The sequence below is a fragment of the Dipodomys merriami genome, unplaced genomic scaffold, assembly GCF_024711535.1.
Source record: "Dipodomys merriami isolate MVZ:Mamm:240054 unplaced genomic scaffold, mDipMer1.0.p SCAF_120, whole genome shotgun sequence".
Lineage (NCBI taxonomy): Eukaryota > Metazoa > Chordata > Mammalia > Rodentia > Heteromyidae > Dipodomys > Dipodomys merriami.
The window spans coordinates 1,471,737-1,496,724 of record NW_027202494.1 but is presented as its reverse complement, the minus strand read 5'-3'; the positions used below and the strand labels follow the sequence as shown (position 1 = coordinate 1,496,724).

Here is a 24,988-nt window from a genome sequence, read left to right as displayed (position 1 = left end):
TGAGTGCGGCGAGAAGATGGCGGCGGCGGGGGACGCGGCGTGAGGCGCCGGAGCAGTGCCGAGCCTCATTGAATCGGGCCGCCATGGCCCTCCACAACCCGCAGGTAGTCCCGGCCGCGGTGTGGACGGAGGACCCGCGCCTTGGCGGCGGCGTTGGGCGGCGGGCGCGGCGCGCGGGGCGGGCGGCGCGGTGGGGGAGGCGCGGACACGCTGCCGGCCTAGGCCTGCGCCGCGCCCCTCGCCGCCGCGCGCCCGCCGCCGCCCCGCGGCCGGGCCTCGGAGGGTGGGCTCACCACCGGCCAGGGCCGGCGGGCGGGAGCCGCCCCGCGCCCCGGGGTCGCGGCCGAGCCCGCGGCGACGCGCCGACCGTGCGGCGGGCCGGGCGGCCTCTGCGCGGGCGGCGGGCGGGCGCGGGGTGCGCGGGGTGCGCGGTGGCCACGGCCCACGCCCCTCCCCGCCCCCCAGGCGGCGCCCGGCCCAGCGCGGGGCGCGGTGCTCCTCTGACCCCCGGGCGGGGGGTCAGCCGCGGGCTGCTGTTGCGAGAAGTGGGCCGAGTGGCGGGGGCCGCGCGTGAACGTGCCTCCGAGTGACCCGGGCACGCACCCGGCCCGGCCGACCCTCGCCCCCCCCCCCCCCCCCCCCGGCGCAGCCGCGGCCCCAGCGTCCGGGCGGCCTCACGTCCTGTGCCCGGGGAGCGGGCCGGGCGTGCGTGCGTGCGTGCGTGCGGCGCCCAGACCTCGGCGTGGAAGGCCGCGGGCAGCCCCCGCCGGGCCGCCTCCCGACCCCGTGCGGCCCTCGCCGAGCCTCGCCGGGCCCGCAGACTCGGCTTCAGTGGGGGCTTTGCGGGGACGGCGGCGAGGAGGCCGGCTCCTGGAAAGCCGCAGTGGAAGACAATACCCCTTCCCCAGCACTGGGTTTGCCGTCCCTGGCGAAGGAGGTCGGCCCGCCGACCCCTCGGAAATAACGAGTGTGCTTTGTTTTGTTGAGGCCGGGACTGGCCTCGAACTCGAGGCCCTCCTGCTTCAGGCTGCTGGGAATAGGTGCCACCGCACTCTTGATCTCAGGGCCTCCTGCTTCTAAACAATGTTTAACAACTTGAAATAAATAACTAATGCATGTTGTAGAATTTAAAGGTGGAAAATCTTGTTAAAACGTAGCTCTTTCAGGAAACAGTCTTCCTGCTAAATTTGAGGTACTTAGCTTTTGTCGGACCTTTCCTGCTTTGACTTCCCTCCCTCCCTCCTCTCTCCTTCTCTCCTTCTCTCCCTCCCTCTCTCCCCTTCTCTCCCTCTCTATGCCAGTCCTGGAGCTTGAATTCAAGACCTGAGCACTGCTTTTTTCTTTTTTGGTCTGTCGGTCCTGGGGACTGAACTCTGGGCCTAGGCGCTGTCCTTCAGCTCTTCACCTCTAGGTGAGCGAGCGCTCTACCACTTGAGCCACAGCACCACTTCCGGCTTTTTCTGCTTATGTGGTGCTGAGGAATCGAACCCAGGGCCTCAAGCATGCAAGGCAAGCACTCTACCACTGAGCCACCTTCCCAGCCCCCCTGAGCTTCTTTTGCCCAAGGCTATCACTCTGTCACTTGAGCCACAGTACCACTTTTGGCTTTTTCTGTTTATGTGGTACTGAGGAATTGATCTCAGGGCTCCATGCATGCTAGGCAAGCACTGTACCACTAAACCACATTCCCAGCACCTGTAGGTTTAAATTTATTTATTTTTGGCAGTCATGGTACTTGAACTCTGGGCCTGGGTGCTGTCCCTCAAGCTCTTCAGCTCAAGGCTGGCACTCTACCACTTGAGCCATAGCACCACTTCCAGCTTTTTCTGCTTATATGGTGCTGAGGAATGAAACCTAGGGTCTCATGCATGCACGGCAAGCACTCTACCACTGAGCTACCTTCCCAGCCCTGTAGGCTTACTTTTTTTTTTTTTTAAACTTCTTGTTTTTTTGTTGGTCATAGGGCTTGAACTCTGGGCCTGAATGCTGTCCCTCAGCTGGTCAGCTCAGGGCTAGCTCTCTACCACTTGAGCCACTGCACCATTTCCTGTTTCCTAAGTGGTTTACTGGAGATAAAGAGTCTCAGGCTGGCTTTGAACCACGATCCTCAGATCTCAGTCTCCTGAGTAGCTAGGATTACAGGCGTGAGCCACCAGAGCCTGGCTACATTTACATTTAGTATATATAGTTCTTTGCACCAAAAAGGTATGTGCACAGTAGTTGTTGAATAATTCTGGCAACTATATTATTCAGAGAGGCTCTTAAAAGATTTGGTATTTGCCTTTTCCACAACTTGGAATGCCAGTTAAATAACTTGATTTTAAAAGTTAGTCTGAGTAGGCATAAGGCTCATTATGAACTATTGTATAATAACAGTATTCTTGGTATTCTTTTCTTTTTTTGTGTGCTTGTTCTCGGGGTTGAACTTGGAGCCCAAGTTCTTTCCCTGAGTTTTTGTGCTCAAGGCTAGCACTCTACCACTTGAGCCACAGCTCTACTTTTCTGGCTTTTTGGTGATTAATTGGAGATATGAGTTACATGGGTCTTTCCTGCCCAGGCTGGCTTCAAACCTTGAGCCTCAGGTATCAGTCTCTTGAATAGCTTGACTTACACGTGTGAGCCACTGGCACCTGCTTTATTCCTGATGATTCTGAGGTGAAGGAAACATGAATAATTCACTTCCTTTAATAAGGAAATATCAGTGCACAACTGATGGAGGCTTAGCTAGTGATGGTATGTAATGTAACTATAATTTTATTTCTGGTCTTGTCAGTGTGTTTTAGACAATTATTGCCTGTACATCAGAAAACTGGACCAGTCCATCATAGCTTAAAACATAACTTTGTGAGCAATACTTGAGTTTAAACTTCTTGAAATAATGATTTCAGTGTTTACAAGGGCTAGTGTGGAGAAGGAACAAAAGAAATAGTTGGATTTCTCAGTTATTTTGAAAAGGAAAGTAAAGGAAATAATAGAATCAGGTATGATAGGATTTAATTACTGCATCTTGCCTCAGTTCTGAGCATTTGTGTGTGTGCGTGTGTATGTGCATTTGTGAGTCTTCAACTCAGGACCTCAAATTCTTTTTTTTTTTTTTTTTTCTTTTTATCTTTTGCCAGTTCTTGGGCTTGAACTCGGCCTGGGCACTCACTATCCCTGAGCTTCTTTTGTTCAAGGCTAGCACGAAACCACCTGAGCCACAGTGCCACTTTGAGTTTTTTCTGTCTCTCTCTTTTCTTTTTTTTTTGTCGGTCGTTGGGCTTGAACTCTGGGCTTGGGCGCTGTCCCTTGGCTCTTCAGCCCAAGGCGAGCGCTCTATTTCTTGAGCAACAGCACCACTTCCGGTTTTCTAGTGGTTTTATTGGAGATAAGATTCTCATGGCCTTTCCTGCCTGGGCTGGCTTTAAACCTTGATCCTCAGATCTCAGCCTCCCGAGTAGCTAGGATTACAGGCGTGAGCCACTGGCACCCAGCTGAGTTTTTTCTCTTAAGTGTGGTATTGAACCCCGGGCTTCATATGTGCTAGGCAAGCATTCTTCTACTAAGCCACATTCCCAGCCCAAGGGCCTCAAATTTTTGCTTGCTCATGGCTAGCACTCTACCATTTGAACCAGGTCTCTAGTTCTGGCTTTGCTGGTTAGAAATATGAATCTCTGCAGTTTGTCCACCTATGTTAGCCTCAAACCCTGATCCTCAGATCTCAGCCTGCTGGGTAGATTGCTGGTATGCTTGGCTAGTTCTGAGCATTTGAATGAAATGATTTAATTCAGTTACTTACTGTCTTAAGGATCTTACAACTTCAATGGTCACTCATTCATCAGATCTGTTTTTCTTACCATATGCTTAATTCTGTGATGTTTTTTGTTTGATTTGTGTTTGTATTTTAAGACAGGGTCTTACTATCTAGTTCAGGTTGGCCTGGACCTTGTTATCCTCTGCTTCAGCCTCACAGGTGTGCAATACCTTGTCCAGCTCATACTACTTGCTTATTGTTGGAAGTAACAACCATAAGTTAACAGTTTTGGAGGAAAAAAAATGCCAAAAGACCAGCTCCCCTCTGCCCCCCACTGGTTAATTGGAAATGGAGTCATGGGACTTGCTTGCCGATGCGGGTTTGGAACTGTGATTCTCATATCTCAGCCTCTTGAGTAGTTAGGATTATAGGCATGAGCCACCTGGGCTTGACATTTTTTGTGTGTGTGTGTGCCAGTCCTGGGCTTGAACTCAGGGCCTGGGCACCGTGCCTGAGCTGCTTTTTGTTCAAGGCTAGTGTTCTCTACCACCTGAACCACAGCACCAGTTCCAGCTTTTTCTGTTTAGGTGGTACTACGGAATCAAACCCAGGGCTTCATGCATGCTAGGCAAGCACTCTACTACTAAGTCACATTCCCAGCCCACAAATGTTTTCATAAATTAGAAATCAGAGGACTGATTAAATGGTTTGAGATAATTAATTTGAAACTCCAAGTCCTTTCAGTTACATTGAAGTCCCATAGTGTCTCTACAAGTAGTGCTTAAAGCCTTTCTCCAGTGTGAATTCTAGGCCATTGCCTTCCATAAAGATTCTTCCAGTATCTCTAGCTCCTGAGTAACTAGGATTGTAGGTATGAGCCACTGACACCTAGCTCTAGTGTAATTCTTGACAGGTACATTTTGGTTTTAGTATCACATAGCAGTGACTGAAGTAAATACAGTTATTTAAATGCTGAGATGATACGTGGAAATAGTTTTCCTTTGTATAAGAGAAAAGTATTTTAGTATGCCCTGAGACTGTGTGTGTTATCAGACGTCTCTAAGTTCGTGGTTACCTGGTGTGGTTGCTGAAGGTAAATTGTGCAGATTCGGGACCTCCCTAACACATTATTCATTCAGCCCAGTCTCTGTGAGGCAGCACTGAGACTAGTGAACAGTAAGTGAGCCCACCCATTCTCCAGAGTAAAACATTAGATGGCACTAACAGTATTTAAATAGTGATATGCATAAGAAATTTTCATGTGTGTGCCACTTCTGGGGCTTGAACTCAGGGCACTCTTCTTGATTTATTGCTCATGGCTGGCAATCTATCACATCTTTAGTTCTGCCATTTTGCTGGTTAATTGGAGATAGAGTCTCACAGATGTATTTACAGCTCAGGGCTGGCGTCAACCTTCCATCCATCCTTCAGGTCTCAGACTCTTGAGGACCTAGAATTACAGCATGAGCCGCTGATGCCAGCCATAGAAAATCTTACAGGAGAAAGGAATCCCAAAACTTGATAATTGTTGTTTAATGTTGAACTTAAGTGGCATGTTTGCTCCATGCTGTGATTGCAATGTAGTGTTCCAGTAATGGAGAAAAGTTGGATCATCCCCAGTTGAATTAGTTACATCAAAATTGTTTTGTTTGTTTTACAAATTTCAGATGTATAAGTACTTCCTATTAAAGGATTCAAGTTTGCAAGTGGAGCATTAAACATGGTTGCTAAGGATACTTTTTATTGTTAATGTCCTAACGTATAAAAAATAATAGAAAGTTGCTTTTTATTTTATAGTTAGGTTGCTACATTGCTTCCTAGTACTATACTTGCAAGAATCACTGTAGCACAAAAGAGACAAATGTGTTTGCAGTGGAATTTCTGGCCTTGGGCCATTGGATTACTGTCATTTGTCACTTTAGTGCCACTTCAGCAGTGTAGATGTTCACTTCCAAAGACTTGCATGTGCTTGGACTGCAGTTTTCCTGTCTGTTAAGTGGTCTCCCAAACAGTTTTTCTGTGACCATTTCTGTCAGTGCAGGCTGGATTAAGAACTAGGGTTGGCCGGGCGCTGGTGGCTCACGCCTGTAATCCTAGCTACTCAGGAGGCTGAGATCTGAGGATCGCGGTTCAAAGCCAGCCCGGGCAGGAGAGACCGTGAGACTCCTATCTCCAATAAAACCACCAGAAAACCGGAAGTGGCACTGTGGCTCAAGTGGTAGAGCGCTCGCTTTGAGCTGAAGAGCTGAGGGACAGCGCCCAGGCCCAGAGTTCAAGCCCCACGACCGACAAAAAAAAAAAAAAAAAAAAAAAAGAACTAGGGTTGGACCAGGCATGGTGGTGCACATCTGTTATCCCAGCACTCAGGAGGCTAGAGTTCAACGCTAGCCTGTGCTATATGGCAAAGTGCTGTCTCCAGAAAAACAAAATGAATCTAGTGTTGGGACATAAAAGTAGACAAAGGGATATGTTTTTGTTTCAAGGATCAGCAAAGGTTTAATGTACCATCGGTAGATGTGGAATCATAAGGTTACAGAATTTAATGAGCTCGCTGTTTTCTGATTATTAGAAAGTTCTTGTCTCTGTCCCTACTTTCTTCTAAAGACTTGGGAAAACTAGAAGCTGCTCACTCCATTCTGCTCCATCTTAATACCTGTTTGGTTCCAGTTGCCCTCTCCTAGGAAAAAGATGGTGAAGAGTGTGGTTTGGGGCTGGAGAGGAGGTGATGTGAAAGGGGGTTCAAGCTTGTCTTCCGGGCTCCCATAGAGTTGGGAGAGGAGAGTGTATGTTCAGCATCCAGAGCCTCTGCATGAGAGTGGTGGCTAGTCTTCCTTGACCTCTTGACCCCTGCCATTCTCCAGGTCAGTTCTTAGCTATTTCATCAGCCAGGGGCCATCCATCCCCTAAGCCCACACTGGAGTTTTGCAGCCAGTGATTCACCACATGAAAGTATCTCCTCATTGAAAGACAGTCTTTTGGTACCTTGTTTTATATCTGGCAGCTTCATTTCACCTCTCATCATCTGATGGTAGTGTATTTTTACTTCCCATTTGTCCTTGCCTTATGAAAAAAATGTGCATGCCCTCTTTTTCTTTTTTTGGTTAGTTGTGGGGCTTGAACTCTGGGCCTGGTTCTGTCCCTCAGCTCTTCAGCTCAAGGTGAGCACTCTACCACTTAAGCCACAGCACCACTTCCGGCCTTTTTTGCTTACGTGGTGCTGAGGAATCGAACCCAGGGCTTCATGCATGCGAGGCAAGTACTCTACCACTGAGCCACCTTCCCAGCTCCTGTATAAATGTTACAGTAGGTGTACTTTAAGAAGCTGAGTGTAGAGGCCAGGCGCCAGTGGCTCATGCCTATAATCCTAGTTACTCAGGAGGCTGAGATCTGAGGATCACAGTTCAAAGCCAGCCTGGGCAGGAAAGTCTGTGAAGCTTTTTTTTTTAAGTTAAAAAAAAATTTTTTTTGGTTGGTTGTGGGGCTTGAACTCTGGGCCTGGGCGCTGTCCCTGCGCTCTTCAGCTCAAGGCAAGCAGAGCACTCTACCGCTTGAGCCACAGCACTACTTCTGGTTTTCGAGTGGTTTATTGGAGACAAGTGTCTCACGGACTTTCCTGCCTGGGCTGGCTTTGAACCGTGATCCTCAGATCTCAGCCTCCTGAGTAGATAGGATTACAGGCATGAGCTACCAGCACTCGGCTCTGTGAAACTCTTATCTCCAATAAACCAACAGAAAACCAGAAGTGGTGCTGTAGCTCAAGTGGTAGAGTGCTAGCCTTGAGCTAAAGAGCTAAGGGACAGCACCCAGGCCCAGAGTTCAAGCCCCATGACCGACAAAAAAGAAAAGAAAAGGGCTGGGAAGGTGGCTCAGTGGTAGAGTGCGTGCCTTGCATGCATGAGGCCCTGAGTTCGATTCCTCAGCACCACATAAGCAGAAAAGACCGGAAGTAGTGCTGTGGCTCAAGTGGTAGAGCTCTAGCCTTGAGCTGAAGAACTGAGGGACAGCGACCAGACCCAGAGTTCAGGCCCCATGACTGGCCAAAAAAAAAAAAAAAGAAAAGAAAAGAAAGAAACGGAGTGTAGAAAAAGAAAACATTAAAACAGCACAAAATAGCCAGGCATGGTGGTTCATTCCTGCAATAAATACCAGCTACTTGGGAGGCAGAGATCTGGAGGATCTCAGTTCAAGGGCAAGAAAAAGTGTATGAGACCCTATCTTAACCTGTAAAGATGGGTAGAGTGTGATGTGTTGGGTTGGGCAAAAACATGAAGTTTTATTTTAAAAATAAGGTTATGGACATAAACAGAAAAGGCCAGAAGTGGCACTGTGGCTCAAGTGCTAGAGTGCTAGGTAGCCTGGAGCTCAAGAGCTGAGGGATAGTGCCAAAGCCCAGAGTTCAGTCCCATGACCGACAAAAATTAAAAATAAGGTTATGGGCATGGCTCATGTGGTAGAACACCTGCCTAACAAGCACATTTTGCATGCCCTGGACCTTGTCATGTAAAACTGATAACATTAATACATGATTCTATGTATTAAATTTTGGTTTAGCAAAATTTAAGTTAACAATCTGCATTGTTGAATTGTCACATAAACATGTCCATATCCTTTCCAATAGATATAGGTGATACGTTTCAATTTTATTACATTCATTTAAGTTTAGTCAGAACAAATTACTTGTGAGTTTATTTACTACTCCTTTTTTTTTTGTCGGTCGTGGGGTTTGAACTCTGGGCTTGTGCGCTGTCCCTGACCTCTTCAGCTCAAGGTGAGAGCTTGAGCCACAGCACCACTTCCGGTTTTCGAGTGGTTTATTGGAGATAAGAGCCTCACGGACTTTCCTGCCCAGGCTGGCTTTGAACCGTGATCCTCAGATCTCAGCCACCTGAGTAGCTAGGATTGTAAGTGTGAGCCACCAGCACCTGGCTATTTACTACTTTTAATACTGTCAAGAGGTGGTCTGTACTTTGTCTTTTTATTTTCCCTGTTCTAGACAGCTCCTAGCTCGGGAGAGATGTTCATCTTATCATTAAAACACATACTCTTCCTTCTCTTTAGAAGGTCAGCATTTTCCCTTATGATAGGACAGGTTGACACTTTGTTGGAAATAGAGGAGGGTATAAAAAAAATGAAGTTTCATTCTAGAGTTTTGGTGATTCCTGCCCAATGTTTTCTAAAATCTCTATTTAAAAATTAATTTATCGTGTTAGTGATGGCACCCGGCAGCTGCGCCCCTTAGCTATACCCTTAGCCTATCTCTTCATACTTTTATTGATACATTTATATTTTTAGAGGTGTTTTAGGGTCACAGTGTAATTGAGAGGAAGAAATAGGGGTTCTGAGCCAGGTGCTGGTAGCTCACACCCGTAATCCTAGCTACTCAGGAGGCTGAGATCAGATTATCATGGTTCAAAGCCAGCCTGGGCAGGAAAGTCCATAAGAAAGTACATAAACCACCAGAGAACCAGAATTGGTGCTGCGGCTCAAGTGGTAGAGCACTAGCTTTGAGCTGAGTTGCTGAGGGACAGAACCCAAGACCCACGACTGCTGGAAAAAAGAAAAAGAAAAAAAATAGGGGGTCCACATATTTGCTTTCTCTTGGTATTTTAAGTAATAATTTCTCTTAAACCTGGGTCAAAACAAGTCTATTTATTTAAACCTAAAAGAGGCCTTCTGGGTAGATACAGCCTTGGATGAGGGAAAGCATCTTTACTATAAATCTCTGGAGCGCTGCCTTCACTCCCACCACATGTGCAGAACCGGGAAGGTGTTTACTGAACATCAGTGGTATTAAAAAGGTGTAAATAGGGCTGGGGATGCAGCTGAATGGTAGAGGGCTTGCCTAACATGCTTAAAGCCCTGGGTTTGATTCCTCAGTACCACATAAACAGAAAAAGCCAAAAGTGGCGCTGTGGCTCAAGTGGTAGAGTGCTAAAAGCAAAAAGAAGGGATAGTGCCTAGGCCTTGAGTTCAAGCCCCAGGATTGGCCAAAGGGAAAAAAAAAAAGAAAAGTGTAAATAAGCCAGGTACTGGTGGCTCATGCCTGTAATCCTAGCTACTCAGGAGGCTGATATCTGAGGATTCCAGTTCAAAGCCAGCCTAGGCAGGAAAGCCTGTGAGACACTTTTTTTTCCTTTGGGGCTTGAACTCCAGGCCTGGGCGCTGTACTGAGCCTCTTGGTCTCAAGGCTAGTTCTTTACTGCTTGAGCTGCAGCACCACTTACCCCTTTTTCTGAGTAGTTTATTAGAGATACAAGTCTCATGGACTTTTCTGTCTGGGCTGGCTTCAAACTGGGATCCTCAGATCTCAGCTTCCCTGAGTAGCTAGGATTACAGGCGTGAGGTATGGTGAGACTCTTAATCTCCTATAAACTATTCAAAACTATATGTGGAGCTAGCTATAGCTCTAGTGTTAGAACACGAGCCTTGAGCAAAAAACTGAGGAACAGTGTCCAGGCCCTGAGTTAAAGCCTCAGGACATGCGCGTGCGCGCGCACACACACACACACACACACACACACACGCATACACATGCGGCATAAATAGGTTATGTAAAATGTTGAAGCAATTTTCTGGCCTTTGGAGAAGGAGAAGGGACAGAGATCAGCAGTCTACTGAATGTCTAGACTATGTTAAAGGCATCTAATATGCATGTCTTACATCATTTCCAAAAGGCAGTGAGTAATTCCTGCTCACATTTGGTTGATGGCAGAACCCCTCAAGAAACTCAACCCTAGGGCATATAAGCCTTCCTGCATACGTGTGTGTGTGTGTGTGTGTGTGTGTGTGTGTGTGTGTGTGTGTGTGTGTGTGTGTGTGTGTGTGTGTGTGTGTGTGTGTGTGTGTGTGTGTGTGTGTTACTCACATGTACACTATTTGCATATAGTTTGGGATTTTACAGATCTCCGGCTCCCAAAGCCCTGTAATACCTACTACTAAAGGGGATGGTCGGGCTGGGAAGGTGGCTCAGTGGTAGAGCGCTTGCCTTGCATGCCTGAGGCCCCGAGTTCGATTTCTCAGCACCACATTAAAAAAAAAGCCGGAAGTGGCGCTGTGGCTCAAGGGGTAGAGCGTAGAGCACTAGCCTTGAGCTGAAGAGCTGAGGGACAGCACCCAGGCCCAGAGTTCAGGCCCCACGACCGGACCCAAAAAAAAAAGGGTGGGGATGGTCCCCAAGCTTCAATAGTGCTTGGTGCCTTTGGCAGCTCTGACCACCCACCTCACACCTGTGTAGCCGGGTGGACTGGGGGTGTGGTTCAAGTGGTACAGTGTGTTTACCTAAAAGGCCCTGAGTTCAGTCCTCAGTACCACCAACAAAAACCCTCACATCAGACTGGCTTTGAGCTCATGATCCCGCTTCAGCAAATAAAGTGATTCATTAAATGGGAAATTCAGTATTGACTTCTTTCTTGGCCTGGAAGAGAAGTATATGTATTATCTCACGTTTTTGTTGTTGTTGTTGTTTTGTTGGTCGTGGGGCCTGAACTCTGGGCCTGGGTGCTGTCCCTCAGCTCTTCAGCTCAAGACTAGTGCTCTACCACTTGAGCCACAGCGCCACTTCCAGCTTTTTCTGCTTATGTGGTGCTGAGGAATCAAACCCAGAGCCTCATGCACACAAAGCAAGCACTCTACCACTGAGCCACCTTCCCAGCTCCTTATCTCACATTGTTATTTCTCACTGGACAACTCTCATTTTGTAATGTCGGCAAATTAAAAAAAGCTTAAACCAACACGCTTCTATTCATCCCCAGACTTCCCCTTCCACCCCATCCCCATGTCCTTTAATAAATACCAAATGCCTGCCTTGTTGCTGGCAGGTGGCTTTCGGTAACCCAGCTTTTATTGGGCTGGTTCCAGCATATTTTGTGAAGTGAAGAGCCCTGTAGAACAGATGGCACTTACGCATGTCTGTGTATGTAGCTCTGTTTAACACAACATAGTTTTGCTTCAGTGTTTTGTTTGGTGCCATTCCTGGGACTTGAACTCAGGGCCTTAGTGTGCCCTGAGAGCTTTGTTGCTCAAGGCTAGTGTTCTACCACTTGAGCCATAGCTCTACTTCCAATCTTTTGGTGCGTAATTGGAGTTAAGAGTCTCACGGACTTTCCTGTCTAGGCTGGCTTTGAGCCATGACCCTCAGATCTTGGCCTCCAGAGTAGCTAGGATGATAGGCATGAGCCACTGGTGCCTGACTGCTTCAGTATTTTTGCTTCCATTGGCATTGTGTAGTGGGGAGTGTACCATACCAGTCTCACATAGCAAGTTCTTGAATGAATGCTTTGCTTATCATCCTGCTATTTAATAGTAACAAAGCAAGTTAACTTTGTTTACCATTTTGTACTTTAATGCTACTCTAAGCACTGGGTAGGTAAAAGTAGGTAAAAATGGGTTTTTGTTGTCAATTATATTTTCTAATTTGAAGATGTAGTCTGTGGTGTAGAAACAAATTCTAGCTCAGACTCCTAAAAAGCACTAAAAATATGCAGCTAGCATATTAAAAATCCTGCTTTGGTGCCAGTCCTAGAGCTTGAACTCAGGGCCTGGGTGCTGTCCCTCAGCTTTTTTGTTCAAGACTAGCAATCAGCCACTTGCCATAGCTCCACTTCTGGCTTTTTGGTAGTTGAAGATAAGAGTCTCTTCATGGTTTTTCCTGCCCAGTCTGGCTTAGAACCACAATCCTCAGATATCAGCCTCTTGAGTAGCTAGAACATGCAAAGATTACTTTTAACCTGCAAAGATTACTTTTTCATAGGATTTAAGAAGATAGACTAAGACAAATAAATAGGATAAGATAAACAAATAGAAAATTAAATAGCAAACTCTAGCACTTGAATTACCTGAGTTTTAAGATTAGAAATGAGAGGCTTTTGGGGCTGGGAAGGTGGCTCAGTGGTAGAGCGCTTGCCTTGCATGCCTGAGGCCCTGGGTTCGATTCCTCAGCACCACATAAGCAAAAAGAAAAAAAAAAGCCGGAAGTGGCGCTGTGGCTCAAGTGGTAGAGCGCTAGCCTTGAGCTGAAGAGCTGAGGGACAGTGCCCAGGCCCAGAGTCCAGGCCCCACGACCGGACCCCCAAAAAAAAAAAAAAAAGAAATGAGAGGCTTTGGAATTCCTGAACCTTCTATTAACATACTCAAAGACTTCATTTATTTATGCATCAAGTGCATGCCAGCATCAGAGTTGTACTCATTGCCTTCTGCTTTTGCTGAGCTTGCTTGCTTATGACTAGTGTTCTATCACTTGGACCACACCCTCAGTACAGCATTTTTCTAGTTAATTGTAGATGAAGTCTCTCAGACTTCTCTGCCACAATCTTCCAGGACTCAGCCTCCTGGGTAGCTAGATTTGTAGAAATGAGCCACGAAAGACTGGCTTCAAAGATTTATTCTGATGATCTTGCACAGTTCACTGTGGATGGTTGGTGCTCAGTGAATATGATTAAACCAACAAAACTGCTTTGCATTGACTGGACATCTTTAGATGTCCTCCAAACAGTGCCCATTTCAAAAGGGCTGCAGGCACAATGTGCCTAGTGGCTATCAGCATCGTATACTGGACCATGATCAGTAATTTTTCTTTCTTTTCTTTTTTCTTCTCTCCTTCCTTCCTTTTTTTCTTTTTCTTTTCTTTTCCCTCCCCTCCCTCCCTCCCTCCCTCCCTCCCTCCCTCCCTCCCTCCCTCCCTCCCTCCCTTTCTTCCTTCCTTCCTTTTTCTCCCTTCCCCTTCCCCTTCCCCTTCCCCTTCCCCTTCCTCTTCCCCTTCCCCTTCCCCTTCCCCTTCCCTTTCCCCTTCCCTTTCCCCTCCCTCCCTTCTTTCCTTCTTTCCTTCCTTCCTTTCTTTCTTTCTTTCTTTCTTTCTTTCTTTCTTTCTTTCTTTCTTTCTTTCTTTCTTTCTTTCTTTCTCTGTTTCTGTTTCTCTCTCTCTTTCTCTTTCTCTTTCTCTCTCTCTCTCTCTCTTTCCCTCCCTCTCTCTCTCTTTCCCTCCCTCCCTCCCTCCCTCCCTCCCTCCCTCCCTCCCTCCCTCCCTCCCTCCCTTCCTTCCTTCCTTCCTTCCTTTCTCTCTCTCTCTCTTTCTTTCTTCCTCTTTCTTTCTCTCTCTTTCTTTCTTCCTCTTTCTTTCTCTCTCTTTCTTTCTTCCTCTTTCTTTCTCTCTCTTTCTTTCTCTCTTTCTTTCTCTCTCTTTCTTTCTCTCTTCCTTTCTTTCTCTCTTTCTTTCTCTCTCTCTTTCTTTCTCTCTCTTTCTTTCTCTCTCTCTTTCTCTCTTTCTCTTTCTCTCTCTCTTTCTCTCTCTCTTTCTTTCTCTCTCTCTTTCTTTCTTTCTCTCTCTCTTCTCTTTCTTTCTCTTCTCTCTTTCTTTCTTTCTCTTCTTCTCTTCTCTCTTTCTTTCTTTCTTTCTTTCTTTCTTTCTTTCTTTCTTTCTTTCTTTCTTTCTTTCTTTCTTTCTTTCTTTCTTTCTTCTTCTTTCTTTCTTTCTTTTCTTTCTTTCTTTCTTTCTTTCTTTCTTTCTTTCTTTCTTTCTTGTCGTGTGTCTTGAACTCTGGGCCTGGGCACTGTCCCTGACCTCTTCAGCTCAAGATGAGCACTGTACCACTTGAGCCACAGCGTCACTTCCAGTTTTTGGTAGTTAATTGGAAAGAAGAATTGCAGGGACTTTCCTGACCAGGCTGGCTTTGAACCGAGATCCTCAGATGTCAGCCTCCTGAGTAGCTAGGATTACAGGCGTTAGCCACCGGCGCCCGGCTTTTTTCTTTCTTTCTTTCTTTCTTTTTTTTTTAAACATTTTATTAATATTTGTACAAAGAAAGGGGTTTCAATTTCAGAAGTCGAATTCTCCCTCATCATTATTCATTCCATCCCTTCTCTCGTTATTGATCTGTTCTTCTACTTTATCTTGTTGATATATTTACTTGACATGTCAGTAATTGTGCATGTCAGTGGATTTTTGTGTGTTCACAAGTATACAGTTAGCACCACCCTCAAGCTCAGAATCCTTAATTACCCCCAAAGAAATCTATGTCTGTCAGCTGTTGCTCTCCTCTCTTTCTTTCCTTTGCCCCAATCATCCACAGTTGACTGTATGATTTGTTTGTTCTGGACAGCACATAGGATTGACACATCAGTGGCCATTTGTGTCCAGCTTCTTTAGCATCATTGTTTCTGGGTTCTTCATGCTGCAGTAGACATTAGTCTGATGAGGGTATTGGCTTAATGAAGTTTCCAAACTCATGTTTATTTAATAATTTTTTTTTTTTTTAGTTCTGGGAATGAAAATCAGAGCCCCATAAATGATAGGCACAAACTACAGCTGGGTGTCCTGCTATAGTTTCTTGGTTCTTGGGGAGGGGGGAGGCTGGGAAGGGATATGAAGGGTAAACAAAGGAGGAGGCTGCAATGCTTGGTAAGAAATGTACGCATTATCCTGCCCATGTAATTGTAACTCCTCTGTACAGTATGTTCACAAATAAAATTAAATTAAATTATAGTTTCTTGGTTCTTATTAGATCCAGGAGATCTTTTTGGAACAGGAAGAACTTTAGCAGTTGTAGAGTCCAATAGACCATCATTTTTATAGATGAAATGATAAAGTTTGTTACTTCTTAATGTTTCATCACCTCTCCCAAAATGCATTTTGTCAGCTCCAGAAACACCAGGGAACCCTGCACCTCTCAACTATTCCTTTGCTGATTGTCACTTTATTATGATTTTGGACCCTGCCAGCCTAGTTTTTCCATTTATAGAGGTAAATGGGAAATTGATGGTTGTGCCACTGCCTTGAAAACTAAGGATGATAAAAATGCAAAGTATTTGCTGATTTCTTACCCCAGAACCAGATCACCTACTGCCATGAGCCATTTTGAAGACAAAGAATACTAATTTAGGAGTAACCTACTTAATTTGAATTTCTAATGAGATGAAACTTTTTTGGTTTGAGCTTAGAGTACTGTACTCTAGTGCCCTCTAGTGCCATGCTATAAACATAATCCTTTCTCTTTCATCTGCACAAAGCCTTTCCTGTGCTTCCATTGATTGCTGATGTACAAGTTGAACGATTCATCATTTTTTTTTCTTTTTCTTTTGTCGTGGGACTTGAACTGGGCCTGGGCGCTGTTCCTCAGCTCTTCAGCTAACGTTAAGTGTTCCACCACTTTAGCCATAGCACCACTTCCAGTTTTCTGGTTGTTTATTGAAGATCAGAGTCTCATGGACTTTCTTGCCGGAGCTGGCTTTTAACCGTGATCCTCAGATCTCAGCCTTCTGAGTAACTAGGATTACAGGCATGAGCCACCAGCGCCTGACTGTGTGTGAGAGAGAGAGAGAGAGAGAGAGAGAGAGAGAGAGAGAGAGAGAGAGAGAGAGAGAGAGAGAGAGAGAGAGAGTGTGTGTGTGTGTGTGTGTGTGTGTGTGTGTGTGTGTGTGTGTGTGTGTGTGTGTGTGTGTGTGTGTGTGTGTGTTCTGGGCTTGGTTCTGTCTCTCAGCTCAAGGCTAGCATGCTACCACTTAAGCCACAGTGCCATTTCCAGCCTTTTCTGCTTATGTGGTGCTGAGGAATCGAACCAGGGCCTAGGGCCTCAAGCATGCAAGGCAAACACTCTACCACTGAGCCATCTTTCCAAGCCCCCTAATTTGTTTTTATATAAAAATTTTGTCCCACACTTGGGGTTTGAACTTGGCCTTGATGCTGTCCCAGAGTTTTTGGGTTTTTTTGGGGGGGGTCCGGTCGTGGGTCCTGAACTCTGGGCCTGGGCACTGTCCCTCAGCTCTTCAGATCAAGGATAGCGTTCTACCACTTGAGCCCACATCTGGCTTTTTTCTTTTTGCTTATGTGGTGCTGAGGAATCGAACCAAGGGCCTCATGTATGCAAGGCAAGAGCTCTACCACTGAGTCACCTTCCCAGTCCCTTTCCCAGAGCTTTTGTGCTCATGGCTAACTCTCTACCGCGTGGACCAAAGCTCAGCTTCCAGCTTTTTTTTTTGTATGTAATTTGAGATAGTCTCACAGAGCCTGCCCATTGGCTGTAATCCTAGCTCCTCTAGAGACTGAGCTCTGAGGATCACTGTTCAAAGCCAGCCTGAGCAGAAAAGTCTGAGACACTTATCTCCAATTAACCACCAGAAAACTGGACTTGGTTCTGTGGCTCAAAGTGGTAGAGCACTAGCCTGTAGCGAAAAAGCTCTGGGAGCTCACCCAGGCCCTTCGTTCAAGCCCAAAGCTGGCCAAAAGTAAGAGTCTCTAGACTTCTTGTCCTGACTGCCTTTGAACTAGCTCCTCAGATCTTACCTTCCTGAGTAGCTAGGAATACAGGCCTGAGCCACTGGCTTCTGGCTCTGAGTTTTTAAACAGAAGAGTCCAATTTCTACACTTTGCTGTTTCCTGTTCCTGGCAGTCCATGTTTACTGTTCTGCCTCCTTTTTACTATATACCTCACTATTTCTTTCATGCCTGACAAGTCCCTGCATGTCATTAATGATGTGAGCTTGTCCTCATGCTGTAGATAATCAGGTGTGAGCTCACAGTGAGGATGTTTCAGAAGATAAGTCTAGATCCCTGTAACTATTAAGTCTTCATGGACTTGTGCAAATAGGGGGGTTCATTGTGATATTTTCATACATGCACACAGTGTACCCTTCCAACCTTCCTTTCACTATCGTTATCCCCTCTACATCTTAAAAGTTTCTGCTACTTTCATTCCTCTGTTTTCATACATGCAATTAATTGCTTCCACTAATCTCCCTCCTTTGAGCTTTCACCCCTCAGAGTAGATCCTGCTCCTTTTTTCCTTTTTTTCTTTCAGTATGAGTTTTACCATGGTTTTTAGATTTGTATATATTTGAATAATAATTGCTTTTTGTATTGCTTCCTCTTTTCTTTACATGAAGAAGTTTGTTTTTTTTGTTGTTGTTGTTTAGTTTTGATGGGATTGCTGAAGAGCCTGCAGAATAGTGGTCTTCTGGGCACACCTACCACCAGAGTAGGGATTGGTGGTTAGTTGTTTGCCCTTGACAGTGTGCTTAGTTACAGGTTACTTTCAGTCACATGCTTGAAATCTTTTCTGTAAATTGCTAGACTGCCAGCTCAGGTAGAGTAAGGGAACCCCGCCTCTGCTCCTGATCATCCTGCACATTTAGTAGATTTTAAATCAGTACCACTTGAGAGAGGGAAGGAGGGAGGGAGTTGCTAACTAGGTGCTAGCTAGTTGTGTGACTCTTCCTCATAGTGATTCTTACTGGGTACTCACTTCTTCAAGCTCCTTGGGGTCTGTGAGCCGTAGGCCCTCACCATCCGCTGTCTTAGAGTTCACCAGATGCTTTTCCAGAAGATCACAACCAGAAGGCAGTGTCTGTCTAATGTGGGTCACATTTATTTGTGGGTCACATTCACACGTAATTTGATATTATAAAGTACATAGGTTTCAAGATCATTCATCAAGATTGCTAACATTTCCCTTTTTGAAATTCTCTTCCTCCCCTTTGACCCCGTGTTTGGCTTTTCTCGGTGTTTGGCAGGGAAAGGGGAATGGAGGTAGGAACATGAGTCAGCAGGAAGGTGAGCAGAGGTAGGAAGCAAGCCGAAGAAGGCAAGCTGGCGGAGGTGCTGGGCCGAGTGTTCGCGCATAGCAGGGCTCTACAAGTCTGTGGTGCACCTGATTTATTTCCAAAGAAGTTTCATCAATTTTACTTTTCTCTTGGCAGTTGATGGAAAAGGTTGAACATTTTCTTACTGTAATTGGAAAGTCGTAGCCCTAGAAATTCTAGCTCACAGCCTCTCAATTTATTTACTTAAGAACTTGGAGGTACTAGATCAAATGTTTTTGTATATTTTATGTGATTAATGGCTCTTTTTTATTTTCCAGTATATATTTGGAGATTTTAGCCCTGATGAATTCAATCAGTTCTTTGTGACTCCTCGCTCTTCAGTTGAGGTAAGACAAAACTAAGCAAATTCATATGTAGATATAATTCATGGTTATTTACTTATTTATGTCTGTTACGGGGTTTGAATTCAGGGCCTTGGGCACTAACCCTGAGCTCTTTTTGCTGAAGGCTAGTGCTCTGCCACCTGAAGTCACAGCACCACTCCTGGTTTTCTGGTGGTTAATTGGACATGAAAATCTCATGGACTTTCCTGCCTGAGCTGGCTTTGAACTACAATGCACAGATCTCAGCCTGCTGAGTAGTTAGGATGACAGGCATGAGCCACCGGAATCTGGCTTGTTTGTTGTTGTTTTTTTTCCTTTTAATGAGTTCTAATACCCAGAAATGCTGCCTATGAATAGTAGAAATGGCTGAACCCACTAATTAGGCCTAATTGATGTTAATATTTTGCTACATTTCTTTAGACTTTTCTTTTTTTTTTTTTTTTTTTTTTTTTTTTTGGGTCCGGTCGTGGGGCCTGAACTCTGGGCCTGGGCACTGTCCCTCAGCTCTTCAGCTCAAGGCTAGCGCTCTACCACTTGAGCCACAGCACCACTTCCGGCTTTTTCCTTTTTGCTTTATGTGGTGCTGAGGAATCGAACCCAGGGCCTCAGGCATGCAAGGCAAGCGCTCTACCACTGAGCCACCTTCCCAGCCCATAGACTTTTCTTTTTTCTGGCTCCCCTCCCCCCCCCTTTTTTTTTTTGGCCCAGTTCTGGGGTTTGAACTCAGGGCCTGGGCACTGTCCCTGGGCTTCTTTTGCTCAAGGCTAGCACTACACCACTTGAGCCACAGTGCCAATTTCAGCTTTTTCTATTTATGTGGTACTGAGGAATTGAACCCAGGGCTTCATGTACTTTACCATTAAGCCACATTATCATCCCCTTTTGTTTTGATGCCTATCCTGAGGCTTGAACTCAGAGCATGGGTTCTGTCCCTGAGTTTTTATGCTTAAGGGTAGCACTCTACCAATTGAGCCACAGTTTAAGTCTCCTGGACTTCCTGCCCAGGCTGGCTTCAAACCTCGGCTCTTAGCCTCCTGAGTGCTGGGATTACAAGGCATGAGCCCACTGCTTTAGACTTTTTTGTTGTTTGTGGTCATGGGACTTGAACTTAGGGCCTGATCGTTCCTGAGCTGTTTTGCTTTAGGCCAGTGGACTAGGAGCCATAGTCTACTTCGAGTTTTTAGATGGTTTATTGGAGGTAAGAGTCTCATGGACTTTCCTGCCTGGACTGGCTTTGAACTAAGATCCTCAGATCTCAGCCTCCTGAGTAGTTAGGATTACAGATGTGAGCCACAAAGCCCCTGGTTTAGACATATATATATATATATATATATATATATATATATATATATGAATGATTTTATTATTAAGGTGAGCTTTGGACTATTTAAGGACTGTTTCAAAACATTATTTATACACATTTGGAGTCTCCATTAGCCTCCCTTTCCTGCTAAGTATGTTCTTGGTTTTGGTGTTTGCCTGTTATTACACAGATGATTTGTTTTATGGGCTTTAAAAAGTCACAGAAATGATACACTATATTCAGTATAGTTTAACCTAATACCATTATCAAGTTTGTCTGCACTTAAACATTTAATCTTGTTCTTTTATTTTAATTGCTCAATATCATTGATCAAATGTATACAGTTTAGTTACATGTTTTCCTATTGAGGATCATTTAGGTTTCTGGTTCACAGTTTAGAAATGTTTCAGCAAGCCAGGCACTGGTGTGCTCACGCCTGTAATCCTAGCTGAGATCTGAGAACCATGGTTCAAACTCAGCCCAGGCAGAAAAGGCTATGAGACTCTTACCTCCAATTAACCACCAGAAAACTGGAAGTGACCAGTGGCTCAAAGGGGTAGAGCACTTGCCTTGAGCGAAAGAGCTCAGGGACAGTGTCCAGTTGAAGCTCCATGACTGACTCCTCCCCCCCCAAAAAATCAGCAAAAGTCCTTTGAAGAGTGGAATAGGGAGGAAGGGAATTGTACTCTGCCAGGAACAGGCATCTTTAGTTTTGCTTTCCAAGGGGTTTCCCATTCACAGAGCATAAGAGTTTTCTGCTTCATTTTAAAAAAGCTTCTCACTAATTCTCAGTGCTAACATATTCAGGATTCTTGATAATAAATGCATTCTTATTGTTTTAATTCATTTTCCCCAGATTATAAACTGTTGAGCACTCTATTGCTTTAGTTTTATGTCATGGACTCTCCAGGTTTTCTCTTCCTGTGAATTACCTGATCTGTATCCCCATGCTTTCTTTTTTTTTTTTTTTTTTTTTTGTCGGTCGTGGGGCTTGAACTCTGGGCCTGGGTGCTGTCCCTCAGCTCTTTAGCTCAAGGCGAGCGCTCTACCACTTGAGCTACAGCGCCACTTCCGGTTTTCTGGTGGTTTATTGGAGATAGGAGTCTCACAGTCTCTCCTGCCCGGGCTGGCTTTGAACCGCGATCCTCAGATCTCAGCCTCCTGAGTAGCTAGGATTACAGGCGTGAGCCACCAGCGCCCGGATTTATCCCCATGCTTTCAAATCAAGTGGTTTATCTTTTTCTTACTAATTCATAAGATTGATAAGAGTGTGTGCACGCACATCACTCCTGGGGCTTGTACTCAGCGTCCGGGCACTGTCCCTTAGCTTTTTTGCTCAAGCCTGGAGCTCTACCACTTGAGCCACAGCTCCACTTCTGACTTTTTGATGGTTAATTGTAGACAAGAGTCTCAGGTACTTTCCAGACTGGCGTTGAACCACAATCCTCAGTTCTCATCCTCCTGAGTAGCTTATAGGTATGAGTCATTGGTACCCGTCTTACTCAGATTATTTTTGAGATTGGGTCTCACTTTTTGCCCAGACTGGCTGGACCCTGATATTTATGCTTCCTGCTACAGGCACATGTCACCACACCCATCTTTTTCAGTTGAGATCAGATCTTGTCAAGAGCACTTTGTTCTCATATGGACAACGAAACTTTGGGCTAAGAGTAAGGTGGGTCTTGAGGTTACAGTCATTTAAACCACTTTTTAAAAAAAATATGTAATTTTATTATTGTTAGGGTGATGTACAGAGGTGTTACCATTTCATAAGTCAGGTAATAAGTACATTTCCTTTCTGACAACGTCACCCCTTCTTTGCTGTCCCTCAGTTTCCCCCTCCTGTTCCTGCTCACAAGTTGCATAGTTTTCATCTACATAGTGTCTACTGAATACCATGCCTGCATTTAAACCATTTGTGCCTAGAAACAGTACCGTTTCCTGCCTCCAGGGGGCACTGTAGCATCATGGATAGGAGAAGCAGGCATTCTTTATTACTACATAAGGTGCACAGCCCTGCTTCATGCCTTCTTGAGACACTGCTGTGCCTGTTGCCTTGTGTGCACACGTCCTTTTCTGAATCTGCTAACAAATGCTGCATTCAATGAATGAGCTCCTGCAGGAGGAGCTTAGCCAGGTGGGGCCCACAAATGCTTAATCTGGGTCCCTGGGCTGAGTGCAGGAGTCCAAGTCCTGAGGATTTTGGGGACCCGGTGGTTTTCTTTCTTTCTTGCTTGCTTTCTTGCTTTCTTTTTTGGGTCTGGTCATGGGCCTGAACTCTGGGCCTGGGCGCTGTCCCTCAGCTCTTCAGCTCAAGGCTAGCGCTCTACCACTTGAGCCACAGCGCCACTTCCGGCTTTTTTCTTTTTGCTTATGTGGTGCTGGGGAATTGAACCCAGGGCCTCAGGCATGCAACGCAAGCACTCTACCACTGAGCCACCTTCCCAGCCCGACCCGGTGGTTTTCTTAGCTTCCTGTTTGTTAATTGTTTCTGGGGAGAGAAATTATGGGTTACTTGGAGAGATGAAATTCTGCCTCTGTGATTATTACATTGGCTCCCTAATAGTCTGTTGAAGACATGAGTTGAGGAAGCCACAACAATAGCAATTCCCAAACAGTAGAGGCCGTGAGAACCATTTAGGAGCCTCTAGGCCTGGCCAACTCTGGGTGGGTCTGAGCCCTTACAGGCCTTGGTGCTATGTGGATTTAAGGCCGCACCAGGATTTGTTGGGCAGTGGTGAGGCTGGAACTCAGGGCTCAGATGTGTACATGCTTGGCCAGTACTCTACCATGAGCTACTTAACAGCTGTTGATGTTTTTTGAGACAGGGTCATCCTGTGAAACTCAGGCTGGCTGGCCTTGAACTCACTTCCTCTGCCTTCTGAGTGCTTAGATTATAGGCACACACCACCATTCCCACTTGGGTTTTGTTCTTCCTTCTGGTAGCAATGATTTTGTCCACTTACACCGTTTCCTCCTAACCCTCATTGCAGACATGTCCATGTGAAACACTTTTTTCACCTCTTAAATAAGTAAGAGAAGGCTGGGAATGGAGCTTAGTGGTAGAGTGCTTGCCTAGCATGCATGAAGCCCTGGGTTCGAGTCCTCAGTACCACATACACAGAAAAAGCCAGAAGTGGCGTTGTGGCTCAGGTGGTAGAGCACTAGCCTTGAGCGAAAGAAACTCAGGAACAGTGTCCAGGCCCTGAGTTCAAGCTGCAGAACTGGCCAAAAAAAAAAGAAAGTAAAGGATATTTAGCAAGAAACCCTTGAGACACGCACAAGACTTTCCACTGTTTGTGTATTTTTATAGTTTTGCAGTGTTGGGGATTGGCTCCAGAGCTTTGGGCTTGATTTCCATTTGGGCTCTTCCGGTAGCCAGTCCTTTTGTGTTTTTTTTTTTTTGTTTTTTGTTTTTTTGGTCCTGGGGCTTGAACTCTGTACCTGGGCACTGTCCCTGAGCTCTTCAGCTCAAGGTGAGTGCTCTACCACTTAAGCCACATGGCTTTGAACCATGATCCTCAAGTCTTAGCCTCCTGAGTAGCTAGGGTTACAGGCATGAGCCACTGGCGCCCAGGTGTTTTTGTTTTGTTTTTCAGACAGAATCTTGCTATCTTTACCTTGGCTGGCCTCAAGCTCAAAGTCTTCCTACCCCTGTCTCCCAAGTAGCTGGGATTATAGGTGTGCGTCTCCAGGAATCCCTTCCTGCTTTTACAAAGCAGTCATTCTTGTGGTGTTTTACTTTTCTCTTTCAAAAAAGAAATGTGGTATGTGGTTGTTAATTCAGTTATTTAGAGCACTGTGTTAAAAGGGAGCCACAGTTCCCAGGCCCTTCCTTCCTTGTGGTGAGCTTTTTCTACTCTGACCACAGACCTGTCCCTGCCTCTTCTGGCTGGGCTGCAGGGCAGAGATCATGAACAAGAAGTGCAGAGGGTCAGGAAGCGTGGTCTTCACCAGTGGGCAGACAGAGCCAGGGATCTGTGGTCAGACGCCAAGAAGTGTGTGAGGAGGACATAGGAGCATGCCATACGTATTCCATTGTAGCTCATTTACATGTCTTCTGCAGCTCATTGTTAGTTTCTCAGCTTCATTTGAGGATTTGTTTAGTAAGGATGACTGTGGGAAAACATTCCTATAGTGTACTCTTTTTCCTTTAAGTGAAGACAGTTTAGATTTTACTAACTCTCCATATGTGTCATTATAGGAAAAGTGATGTCGTTGGAAGAGGATAAAAACGTTCCAATAAAGAATTGCCTTAATGAAGTGGTGGCTTGGGTTGGGTTTAACATTGTGTGAATTAACTTTTGTTTTCTGATTGCTCGTGCAGCTCCCTCCATACAGCGGGACAGCTCTGTGTGGCACACAGGCTGCAGATGACCTGCCTGACGGTAAGCTGGTGCTCTCTTATTTTCTGACTGACTTCTGGCTGTGAGTGCTACCAGGTGGCAGGGCTACCTGCAGACACGTGAACCCACAAGTTCATACTTGTGAGCCAGCATTTCCTTTCAGCTTGCAGTTCTTGCCATGAACTGGAGCATATTAAATCACAGAACCACTGACTGCTGGATGTGTAGTTGGATTGGTGCGGTACCTATGTGTTAGCTATTCAAGGTTCAGTTTTGGAGGTGGCTGTTGCATTCTTTTTTCCTTAACAATCCTCAGTGCTCAAGCATGTCTTAGCCACATGGTCCACTTCTAAGGGGCTTCTGTGTCCTATTGGTGAGGAGCTTCCTGGGTCTGGGCTGGCTGACCTCTGAGTGAGTGTGCTTTGTACAACCAGGGACAACTTAGAGCTATTGTTCCTGCAGTTTGTATTTACATGCAGACTTCACAAACCCTATGGAAATCCAGATAAATAGCTTTATTTCTTGGTCTGTTCCTTTCCTGAAGTTTATCATAGATCCTAGCCTGCTTGCTTGGGATGGTGTTTGTGAAGACTCAGCATTGTTTGGTGTGTTAGCTGGTTTGAAGTGGTGGCCATGGAGTTGTGCAGCTGCACAGCAGTAGGCTCAAGCCTGTCGGAACCGTTTCCAGTGTGGA

The 24,988-nt window shown here is 45.7% G+C and overlaps 1 protein-coding gene across 1 annotated transcript in view; it reads left to right on the top strand.

Moving 5' to 3' along the window:
• LOC138823527 (ubiquitin carboxyl-terminal hydrolase 10) overlaps positions 1-24,988 on the top strand; it is a 50,205-nt gene continuing 25,217 nt past the window's right edge. Inside the window, exons 1-3 of the mRNA XM_070016901.1 lie at positions 1-104; positions 18,580-18,648; positions 24,276-24,336. Coding sequence (XP_069873002.1) covers positions 84-104; positions 18,580-18,648; positions 24,276-24,336 — 151 coding nt within the window. The 5' untranslated portion in view covers positions 1-83. The remainder of the gene's footprint in view (positions 105-18,579; positions 18,649-24,275; positions 24,337-24,988) is intronic.